Below are 12,221 nucleotides of genomic sequence, written 5' to 3'. Positions count from 1 at the left end.
GTGTAGTAAGTTAGGTATAACCAATCCATGTATTTGATAAGTAGATAATACTCACCACCCAAAGTTCAAGTAAAGAAAACTTGCCTATTCATGAAATAATTTCCGGTGCTAGACGAGCGACTGATAACAGGCTGGTTTGCCCGATCCAACCGGTGAATCAACTCACACGACTGTTTGCGCAGTATGCAAATTAGTTGGTCATTCAGTTGGTTGTTGCGCGGAAAATACAAGTCGTGCAATCACTTGGTCGTGCAGTCGGTCATGCGCTTTTGTTGAACGTGTGTACAAGTCTTAAAGGAATACTGTAGGGGGGTCAGGGGAAAATGAGTTAAACTTACCCGTGGCTTGTAATGGTCCCGCCCAGACATCCTGTGCCCGCGCAGCCATTCACCGATGCTCCGGCCCCGCCTCTGGCTCACTTCTGGAATTTCCGACTTTAAAGTCAGAAAACCCCTGCGCCTGCGTTGCCGTGACCTCGTTCCCGCTGACGTCACCAGGAGTGTATAGCACAAGCCCAGTATGGTCTGTGCCTGCGCAGTACGCTCCTGGTGACATCAGGGGAAGCGAGGACACGGCAACGCAGGCGCAGGGGTTTTCTGACTTTAAAGTCAAAAATTACAGAAGTGAACCGGAGGCAGGGTCGGAGCATCAGTGAGCGGCTGCGCGGGCACAGGATGCCTGCGGGGAACCATTAGAAGCCCCGGGTAAGTTCAACTCATTTTCCCCTGACCCCCCTACAGTATCCCTTTAAGATGTCCTGCCTCTTCCTTGTTGTGGGCATTGCTCCTCAGCTTATCCTACCTAATAAAAGGCAAGTGTCCCTGCGTCCTGTCCCTGTGTCATTGCTTTTGTGCTACTGCGCATGTCCTGCTCTGACTGCCGTTGGGACAGGATGCAAGTTGGACCAGGGGGCGGGCTGGCCGGCCGGGTGCGCACGCGGGGCAGTGACAGACCTAGAGCCCATTTTTAAACGGGCTTAGGTCACTAGTTAATCCTATATAATTCACATGGTGGCATACTATAGTATTCTCTCAGAAGATGCTAAGAAAGGGTCTCCTTTCCAGTCTTTGTGGTTTACAAACAATCTGTTTTGCATGTTTAATTCTAGAAGGATTGAGGGCTTGCATAATTAACAAGGGGTGCTCTTGGAGACACATAATTATACTAAACCTAAACATTTCACACTGTAGATTGGGTTTTAGGCTTTGCTCACACTTTATGCATTGTAAAATGTAAACGCATACAAGATCACAAACGCATTCATGATGACATGCACACTTAAGTGTTTTTACAACCCATTCATTACAGTAAATGGTGCTGTGTGGTGAAGCAGACTGGTCAGTCCTATAGTGTGTTTCATTGGTGCACTGTTTGCGTCCCATATGATAATGTGAATAGAGCTATTAAAGAGACACTGAAGCGGAAAAAAAAATTATGATCTAATGATTTGTGTGTGTAGTACAGCTAAGAAGTAAAACATTAGGAGTAGAGACATAAGTCTAATATGGTTTCCAGTACAGGAAGAGTTAAGAAACTCCAGTTACCTATGCAAAAGAGCCATTGAGCTCCACGACTTTCAAAGTCGCAGAGAGCTCGGTCTTCTGAAGCTTGCTATCTCAACTGTCAGTCATTGTATTTTCTTTTTCTCTGTAGAGAAGAGTTCAAAAGTTCAGTAGCCTACTCTGTAAAATCATTTAGAATGCTGAGTAGTGTGTACATTGCAAATATTACAGATTGATGCAATGTTATAAAAAAATAAAATAAAATAAAAACTACATAAACTGAAAATAAAAATATGAGAATATTTTCTTTGCTACTAATGTTCTTGTAATTATCAGTACTACACAACCAATTCATTAGATCATAATTTTTTTTCGCTTCAGTGTCTTAACATGTGCTGTGGAAATGGGAAACCCTATTGCATGTGGTAACATGTGAACAAAGCATTAACCCTACATCACATTAGCAAGCATTCCATACAATCGTGTGCTAAAATAAATTTTAAATGGGTGAACGAGTCAAAATTGTTAAGTTCTAAAGACTTATCTAGTATCTTTCAGCTGCATTAGTTATGATTCCCCTCTCACCTTGGAAACTGCATAAAACCAGCAGAAATGACGGAATGACTACAGCAATTAGCGCACAGGCAGAGCAAAATATTAACAGATGTCAAAAAGCATGTCTCCGTTCAACCGCATTCGTTGCAATTATCTAATCTTGTCTCATTAGTGCAGATTAAGTAATTCTCTTTAATTATATTGTTACAATTATCAATTAGAGCACCTTTTTCCTAAGCACAGCAAAAATTTACATCAAAAGTACACAATGCAAAGTGCAAGTATTTCCGAGGCTGGGTGGGAGTGGTAGAAATATTCAAGATAGCACATAACAGATGCTGGCCATTGTCGGATTCTTCGGCTAAGTTCACAGTGGGACGTTAAAGTCGCACGTTAAAACAGCATTTAACGCAGAATAACTCACTGCAATGAAAAATCAATGCCCTGTTCACAGTGCACACGTTGCGTTGGTGTCTAACGCTGCACGTTAAGTAAAAGTACTGCATGCAGTGCGTTATACACGTTATTAGCTGCGTTGGACTGTTTGCACATGCTCAGTAATGACTTGGAAGCATACTTTTCATTGCCTGTATTTTTTACTGTATCTGCTGTATGCGACGGTAACACTGCGTTGCCACTTTTTGGGCGCGTTGCGTTGTAAGCTTGCGGTGCGACTTTAACGTGGCATCAAAACGCAACGTCCCACTGTGAATCTAGCCTCACACATACCCAGTTATTGGACAGACCGCTATAATATTTATCTATAATTTAAATATGCAACTATAATGACACTCATCTCTCTATATCTCTGTTCTGACAATTTAGCCATACATCAATATTATTAAGAATGCATACTTATTGAAAGAATATCCATTTGTGGAGTACATCTTAACCTGTTCACTGAAGTCATAAGTTAAGTCTCATCCTAGAACTGCTGTTGTGTTACAATCTGACTTTCAACAAATGAAACGTGCTACCACTATTTCTGTACCAGATATCAGAGACCTTCAGCTGAGTGGGATGTAAGAAGCTCTGTAGTTTATTCACAGAGAAGCATGTGATCAGTTGGATCAGGTGAACATTTGCAAGACTTTGATTTGCTGGCTGCAGTCATGTGCTGCTTCTTTTTCCTGTGTAGGCTAAAGCAGGAAGTGATCACAGCCCTGGCCCCTTACAAGCTTATCATCTGAGCAAAGCCCCTTACAAGCTTATCATCTGAGCAAACAATTCTCTATGTTTTGCTACACATGAGCAAGTTAATTCCAAATTTAGTCTTCAAAGCAAATATAGATATGCAGGAGCTACTGGCAGTGGCTGTGTAGTTTATTGGCTATAAAGCTGGCTTTCCTTGTCAGTAAGCCAGGCAGCACCTATTCAGTAGTTCTTGGGCAGGACGCCCTTACTTAAAGCGGATGTGAGATGAAAAACTAAATATAACAAGTGACTTGTCTATATATCTTATCTAAAGTTTAGATAGTTTACACAGCAAATCTATCTTCAAACAGCTTCAACAGTATATTAATATTTTTTCCTGTGATACAATGGGAGCAGACATGTTTTCTGCTTGACACTATTCCGCAATTACACGCACAGGCAAGCTTATCTGTATCTAGGCATGCTAATTTGATATTCTGTGAAAACTCCACTCTTATCTCCTCCATTACACAGGCAACTGATCTGTATCTGCACTGCAGCTCTCAGATTGTGAAAACTCTGCCTCTGAAATCTATAGCTAGTAACACCTTTTTCACCTGCCCAGGCTGAAATCCCACAATCCCAAAGCGCCAAGGCACTCTGGAGAAGCTGTAGGTGTGGCTTGTTTAGTTTATAGGAAATTAGGGTATTAAAACAAAACAAAAACGTATTTGGCTTGAGGGATGCCCTATAAACAATTAGGGTTGCCAGGTGTCCGGTTTTACACCGGACAGTCCGGTTTTTGTGCGCTGTGTCCGGTGCAAAAAGGCATGCTAAACCGGACAATTAAGTTGTCCTGTTTAGAGCCCCTCCCCCCCCCCCCCGCAGCGCAGGAGGAGAACAGCGCAGCAGAGAGAGAGCTGGGAGCAGCGGTGGAGAAGGGGGGCAATCTCCCCCCCTTCCCTCACCTTAGGGTGCTCTCTCTCCCCCGCTGTCTCCTCCAGGATGATGTGCAGGCTGGCGAGTGGCTGCAGGCGGAACTTACCTCTGTGTCGCTCCAGTGCCGGAAGTTCGGGTCCCGCAGCCGCTGAGATTCGACTAAAAAAAGATCCGGATCATTCATGAGCCGAACAACACTAATCAGTCTGAATAGTGTTGTCCGGCTCATGAATGATTCGGATCTTTGATCCGGATCTTTTTTGAGTCGAATCTCAGCGGCTGCGGGACCCGAACTTCCGGCGCCTGCGACACAGAGGTAAGTTCCGCCCGCAGCCACCCGCCAGCCTGCACATCATATTGGAGGAGACAGCGGGGAAGAGAGAGCACCCTAAGGTGAGGGAAGGGGGGGGGGGAAGATTGCCCCCCTTCTCCACCGCTGCTCCCAGCTCTCTCTCTGCTGCACTGTTCTCCTCCTGCGGGGGGGGGGGGGGGGGGGGGGGGCACCTGGCTACCTATTCTGGGCACATATAGCCCCTGGCTACCTATTCCGGGCACATATACCCCCTGGCTACCTATTCTGGGCACATATAGCCCCTGGCTACCTATTCTGGGCACATATAGCCCCTGGCTACCTATTCCGGGCACATATAGCCCCTGGCTACCTATTCCGGGCACATATAGCCCCTGGCTACCTATTCCGGGCACATATAGCCCCTGGCTACCTATTCCGGGCACATATAGCCCCTGGCTACCTATTCTGGGCACATATAGCCCCTGGCTACCTATTCTGGGCACATATAGCCCCTGGCTACCTATTCTGGGCACATATAGCTCCTGGCTACCTATTCTGGGCACATATACCCCCTGGCTACCTATTCTGGGCACATATACCCCCTGGCTTCATATACTGGGACATATATACCCCTGCCTACGTATACTGGGACATTTACACCCCTGCCTACATATACTGGGACATATATACCCCCTGGCTACATATACTGGGCACATATATCCCTGGCTACATATACTGGGAACACTGGCTGTTTGTCATTATGTGCATTTAGTGGTGAAAAGCTGTCTCTTTTGTGCATTTACTGGTGAAAAGCTGTCTCTTATGTGCATTTACTGGTGAAAAGCTGTGTCTTATGTGCATTTACTGGTGAAAAGCTGTCTCTTGTGCATTTACTGGGGAAAAGCTGTCTCTTATGTGCAGTTACTGGTGAAAAACTGTCTCTTATGTGCACTGGACCAGTACTACTGGTGAGGACAGTTAGTGACATGTCTATGTACTCTGTAATGTGCTGCAGAAGATGTCAGTGCGATATAAATACTATACATTTTTTTTTTTTTAAAAGCCCATTGCTTAGCCCCACTCTACATAAAAGTGCGCTTCTGACTCCGCCCCTAACTCCACCCCCTGTCCAGTTTTCTCCATCAGCCGACCTGGCAACCCTATAAACAATAGGAAAGGAACACAATTATGCAATGAGTAAAAGTTCATCTCGGATCCACTTTAACACTGCTACTGCCTACTGAGTGTGCTCTAGTGGCTGCCTCACAAGCACTTTGAGTCTGTCAGGAGAAAAGCGCTATACAAATACTGTATTTCAATTATTATTATTACTGTGTGTACACTACAGGTGTCTTCTGATGTCTGCTCCTCTCCCATCAGCAATTCACCAAACTAAAAAAAAAATCCAAGCCAACTGCTATTGTGGGTCCAATTTAAGCTCCCAGAAAGATGCCCCCTGCTCCTCCTCCCCTCAGCATGAGCAGAGCTAGATCTGTAACCTGAAACCATTACAAAAGATGGTTTCAGGCGACAGGCATCTTGCATGTCTATGTAGCTTAAAGCCTCATCTACACGGGTAGATGAGGCTCCGATCCGGCGGCTCGATTAGCCGCCGGATCGCCTCTTCCGCGTACCCACGCGTGCGCCGGATTCGATTCCCCGCTCATCTTCCGCTCGATTCTCTGCCATTGTCCCCTCGCGGGGAGCGAGCAGGGAATCGGCGGTGCGGAGATCCGTCCTGTCGGATCTTATCAATCGAGCCGCATTAGCGGCTCGATTGATAAGCCACATCGCCGCCTCATCTACGCGTGTAGATGAGGCTTAAAAGCAGACCTGCACTCTTGCACAGCACAAAGCTCTCCATCTAGTAAACACTAAAGGCTTAACCCTTTCAGTGCATTTTGCAAAAGTGAAAACAAGCAAAAAACATCAGGTTGTTTTTTTAGGATTTAAAGAAACTGTAATAAATATTTTTTTTTTTACTCCATAAAGGTCATCATACTATGGCAAATATGCTAGAGCAGAGAGTAAGTTCTGAGTTTAGTACCACTTTAAGGACACATACACTTTCCTATCTTTTGGAAAGCTCTAGCTCAGTGGCAGCTAATGTTACCCAGTGGAATTGCTGCTGAGCATGTCACACCAGCAGAAACTTGAAGCTCCATAAACTTGTATTGTAGATGCTACCATCTGCTGCTTTGTAGATCATAGAAGCAGCAATACAAGCATACAGAGCTTTAAGTAGCTGCTGGAGTGGCATAGTTAGCCGTATAACAGTAGCGGTAACCGTGCTGGAGGTTTACAAGAGCTGTGTTGCAAGTACAAATGTCTGGGCTTCTGAGAAAAACTCATTAGTGCTCTTTTCCACTATATCAGTTGCTGTCAGTTATAACTGAAAGGACAATTGATGTGCAAGGTAATGTCCAGGTTTCACATCCGGAGAATGTGCGGAGGAGCTCGTAGGGTGTGGCAGAGTAGCAGACTACAGGTTCAAGGTATAGCCTTGCAGTTTAGACACTTAGGACAATGCAGTCTTGTGAGAGTGTGGTCATTGATTCATACACACAGCAGAGGTTTTTCATTGATCCATTTGCACAAGACACCAATGTAGCATATTGTTATTTTTAATATGTTTACTGTTGTAGTGTAATTTTCAAAAACAAACAAACAAACAAACAAAAAAAAACTTAAAGAGGAGCTGTTAGGTATAAGGTCTCAGAGAAAATAAACACATATATCAGTAGCTAAATATTGGCTGTACTTACATTACATATGCATTTCACTGTCCACGTTTGGATTTCACAGAATTTGTATATAGTATATGCAGAGAATGATGCTCCTGACAGCTCATGGCAGGTTCCATGTTTGTGAAGCCAAATGTGTCGTCATGTCCTGCCTGCTTCTGATCACAGAACAGCTCATACCGAATAACACTAGTTTGCAGTGAATATTAATGAGCCATGTGGCTAGGAACAATAGCGGACTCCTGCAGTGTACGCTGCCCCGAGATTTATCTGTGCTGTGGCTGGACTGAGTTTTAGAAGCTGCTGAAACTTGATCCCGTCTTCTCCTTAGCAGCCGAGGGGAGGGCCCCAGAATGCTTTGCAGTATGTTATGCGGCTTGCGTCCTGCTTAGGTCTAAGCTTTGCTGTTCAGCATACATCAAAGGTAAGAGAGATCTTTATCTTCAGTAATGTCTTTTTGGCTTCCTTCTAAACTGTTTAACACAGGAGACTAGAGGTTTAAATTAGCTTCTGCAGCTTGACAGTTACTCTTTAAAGAGGAACTGTAACGACAAAACGGCCCCTGGGGGGTACTCACCTCGGGTGGGGGAAGCCTCAGGATCCTAATGAGGCTTCCCACGCCGTCCTGCGTCCCTCGGGGGTCTCGCTGTAGCCCTCCGTACAGCCGTGACGCAATATTTACCTTCCTGGCTCCTGCGCAGGCGCTCTGATGCCTCTCGGCGCCAAAGTAGGCGGAAATACCCGATCGCCGTCGGGTCTGCTCTACTGCGCAGGTGCAAGTTTCCGGCGATCGGGTATTTCCGTCTATTTCCGTGCCGAAAGTCGCCACAGCGCCCCCGCTGGAGCCAGCAAAGGTAAATATTGAACTGACAGTCGGCACAGTCGCCGGCTGTTCGGAGGGCTGCGGCGAGACCCCCGTGGGACAGAGGACGGCGTGGGAAGCCTCATTAGGATCCGGAGGCTTCCCCCACCCGAAGTGAGTACCCCCCAGGGGAGGTTTTTGTTGTTACAGAGTCTCTAACACCCAACTGCTGCCTGCGAAGTCCCCCATGAAGCTATGTGTTTTTAATTGTTTTTGCATTGTTCTGCATCCAATAAAGATTGTCTATATTCAAAGTCAAAATGCATTCTGATCATTAGCACCAACATGGATATATTTTCTCTTTAAATATGAGGTTTGTGGTTTTGCAGTGCTTATCAGTTTCGTTTGGCTGTTTAAGAGTTTAATCAGAAGGACACTAGGAGGCAATACGCAGAATCTCAGTGTGGGCACAGATCATCTGATCTCTACTTGTTCCTCCTTCTGCCGAGAACTGACTTTGGCCAGCACTGCTTTTCAGCAGAGTCCAATGAGAAGATTCTTCTGGTGCTGGAATATACCTACAGCAGTGTATAAAATTATTCAACCCCCACTAAAATTGAGTGTTTTGGCCAGTTTGACATTGATTTTGATCATTTCAGTCATCTTGTTTACAATTAAATCAAAGAGGCACGTGTAAGTCAGACAAATATAACATAACATTTATAATGAAATAACCACAAATGTCTTTTCTGTGCTCATATCATTATCAGTTTTATTCAACCCCCAAGTGACATTCATTCTTAGTACTTAACACAACATCCTTTTTCCAGTTATAACAGCTTTTAAACGTGAAGCATAGCTTGACGCAAGTGTCTTGCAGCGATCTACAGGTATCTTAGCCCATTCTTCATGGGCAAAAGCCTCCAATTCAGTTACATTCTTAGGCTTGCGCACTGAAACTGCTTTCTTTAAGTCCCACCAAAGGTTCTCAATCGGATTTAAGTCTGGGGACTGCGATGGCCACTTCAAAATGTTCCAGCCTTTTATCTGCAACCATGCTTTAGTTTACTTGGAGGTATGCTTGGGATCATTGTCCTGTTAAAAGGTCCAACGTCTCCCAAGCCTCAGGTTTGTGACAGACTGCATCACATTTTCATCCAATATCTCCTGGTACTTTAGAAAATTCATGGTACCTTGCACACGCTGAAGCTTCCCTCTACCTGCAGAAGCAAAACAGCCCCAAAGCATGATTGACCCCCGCCACGCTTCAGAGTAGGCAAGGTGTTCTTTTTTTCATAGGCCTTATTCTTCCCCCTCCAAACATAGCGTTGATCCATGGGCCAAAACAGTTCTAATTTTGTTTCATCAGTCCACAGAACACTATCCCAAAACTTTTGTGGTAGTGTTCTGTGGACTGATGAAAAACAAAGTCCGGGTACTCCGGTTTCCTCCCACATCCCAAACACATACAGATAAGTTAATTGGCTTCCCCCTAGACCAGCCTTTCTCAACCCTTTTACCTTGGAGGAACCCTGTAAATAACTTTTGGATCTCAAGGAACCCCTGCAAACTATGTTTTGGTCTCGAGGAACCCCTACATTTATTTTTCAGGAGGCATGGTCTTTAAATAGGTTAGGCTGCTAATTTCACTATAGCCTATTACACTGCCACTCATTATACTGTCTCCTGACCCCCCAATTTAGTGCTTTTTGTTACAGTACCACCTATTATAGGGTGCTCTATTATACTTCCCCCACGATGGGGTAAAATGCCAAGGAACCCCTGCAGTGTCCTCAAGGAACCCTGGGGTTCCAGGGAACACTGGTTGAGAAAGCCTGCCCTAGACTATGATACATACACTACACAATACATACATAGACATAAGACTATAGTAGGGATTAGATTGTGAGCCCCTCTGAGGGACAGTTAAGTGAGAAGACAATATATACTCTGTACAGCGTTGCGGAAGATGATGGCGCTACATAAATACTAAATAATAATAATATTAAATAGTGTAAGATTTATAGATGAGCAGACTGTCAAAATTCCATTTCTGAAATTGACTAACCAATAAACCTCTGCTTTCTGAGGAAAATGGATGTGCCCATCACCCTTTCAATACCTCAAGCTATTGGTCAGATGATTATATGGCTCTTAGAGCTACAACAGTCAGTTTACCTACCGGCTGAGTTTACCGTCAGGTTCGCTTTAAGTGGCACCTTTTACTTTTTCAACCCAGAGACGATAATTAGCGCCTCTATTCCCAGCACAAACAAGGAGTTATCAAACCAGTACAGATGCCTGGATTAGCAAGAATCCATTTTGCAGCTAGACTTCTACAACTGTATTGACATCGCACAGAAAGAGTGTGAGAGAAAAAAAAAATCCACTAAACAAATTACTTTTATTTAAGAATTGCACTGCACCAAGCCAATTTGCAAGCAATTAATGGAAAACATATGTACCCGATTCCCTCCTGGATTATTTTACCAGAAGTACCGATTAAATTTAGTCACTAAAATTCCAGACACGAAACTTGATTTTTCTCTGGCAAATGCAGTAAGAGAGGTGACCTTTTTACCTTTCTGCCCCCCCTCACCCTAATCTGTTCAGAATAACGCACAGATGCACCTCCTGGAGTGTTATGTATAGAGAACAAAAATTAATTTGAATTGTTGCTAGTGATGCTATCAGTTCAAACATTGCTGCTTCACAAAATCATACTTATGTACACATCAGGGATGGACAAATAAAAGCGTATGGCCAGTTTCCAAGAGTTTATGCACATCTGCTCCCCCCGCAAAAAAGCCCAGCTAAACCCAAAATTGGAGTTGTTAAACTCGGAAAGCATACAGGTTGTTTGGCGTAAATTATTAGTATTAGTTTTGGCACTGAATTTTCAGATTTACAATCCATTTTATAGCTGTTCTTAGCACTGAGGTGTTTCATCTATCCATACTGATTTAAGCACCCTGCAGTTTGATGGTTTCCTGATGAGAAGGTGGGGTCAGTGGCGTAGCAATAAGGGATGTAGAGGTTGCAAGGGGGGCAATCAGAGGACCTCCTTAAACTGCGGTTTTAGCTAGCTCTTCATTGACGATACAGTGGCAATGATAATCTTTATGTGAATTGGTTGTGTAGTACGGATAATGACTAGAAGATTAGTAGCAAAGAAAATATTTTCATATTTTTATTTTCAGTTATATAGTGTGTTTTATAACATTTCATCATTCTTTAATATTTGCAGTTTACACACTACTCCGCATTCTAAATGATTTTTTCAGAGCAGTATTGTAAACTATTGACCTGTCCTCTGGCAGAGGAAAAGAAAAATTCTTCACTGACAGTTGACATAATAAACTTCTGACGACAGACCTCTCTGCGACTTTGAAAGTCGAGGATCTTAATGGCTTTTTTGCACAGAGATAACAACTGTAGTTTCTTAACTCTTCCTGTTCTGGAAACAATTAGACTGATGTATCTGATCCTAATGTCTTATTTCTTAGCTGTACTACACATACAAATCATCATAATCTTTTTTTTCCGCTTCAGTGTCTCTTTAAACATCATGATACCGTGGCTGTCCTTGACAGATTATGGTACCCCATGTTAGTTATGTATTGAGTGCTTGAGGGGGCCCAATGTAAAACTTGCATTGGGGCCCATAGCCTTTTGGCTATGCCACTGGCTAAATTAGCTTGAAAAAGAGAAGGTTAGCTCTTGAAACATCGCTGTTTATTTTGTCCAGTTTTCTACCATAATGAATTGAAAAGAGCTGTATACTTGTATGCGGAATAAATATTCTTTTTGGTTACTGAAGATGGTGCTGGGGCCTACATGATTGTTTCGTCTACCGATAATTGAGGTGGGGACGCTTTCCTGACCTGCCTTCCTGAAGCTGTAGTTTGGTCTCCACCACAGTACCGGTCAGCAGTAACAACTAAGAACACTAACACCACAAAAATCTGGTCCCACCAGCTTCTTCTCCCCCTCTCCCAGTCAAATACAAACTCTAAATAGCATAATATTGTTTGGCAGCCTTTTACAGACACCTAGCGTTGCAAACACCCCAAAGTGAGATGCACCCCTCCAATGTGCCCAAACCCCACATATGAGAAACCCCTCCCCACCAGTCGGATGCATACCGACGGTACTAGAATATGTGCTAATTACTACTTCACACAGCACCAAGCACCATGGCAATTGTTCTTATGCCACAGATAAATGCCAACCATGGCAAAAACATCCACAGT

At 43.9% G+C, this 12,221-nt stretch overlaps 1 protein-coding gene across 4 annotated transcripts in view; it reads right to left on the bottom strand.

The window, feature by feature from the left end:
• Positions 1 to 12,221, bottom strand: part of PTPRG (protein tyrosine phosphatase receptor type G) — an 831,563-nt gene that overhangs the window by 720,723 nt on the left and 98,619 nt on the right. Inside the window, exon 1 of one of the 4 annotated variants that reach the window (XM_068253762.1) lies at positions 2,913 to 3,014. The exons of the other annotated variants lie outside the window; for them this stretch is intronic. Coding sequence (XP_068109863.1) covers positions 2,913 to 2,967 — 55 coding nt within the window. The 5' untranslated portion in view covers positions 2,968 to 3,014. Of the gene's footprint in view, positions 1 to 2,912; positions 3,015 to 12,221 lie in introns of those variants that run through there. 4 annotated transcript variants of the gene reach the window in all.

The sequence above is a fragment of the Hyperolius riggenbachi genome, chromosome 9, assembly GCF_040937935.1.
Source record: "Hyperolius riggenbachi isolate aHypRig1 chromosome 9, aHypRig1.pri, whole genome shotgun sequence".
NCBI lineage: Eukaryota > Metazoa > Chordata > Amphibia > Anura > Hyperoliidae > Hyperolius > Hyperolius riggenbachi.
The sequence above is the reverse complement of the archived record's forward strand: the minus strand, read 5'-3'. Positions and strand labels throughout refer to the sequence as shown.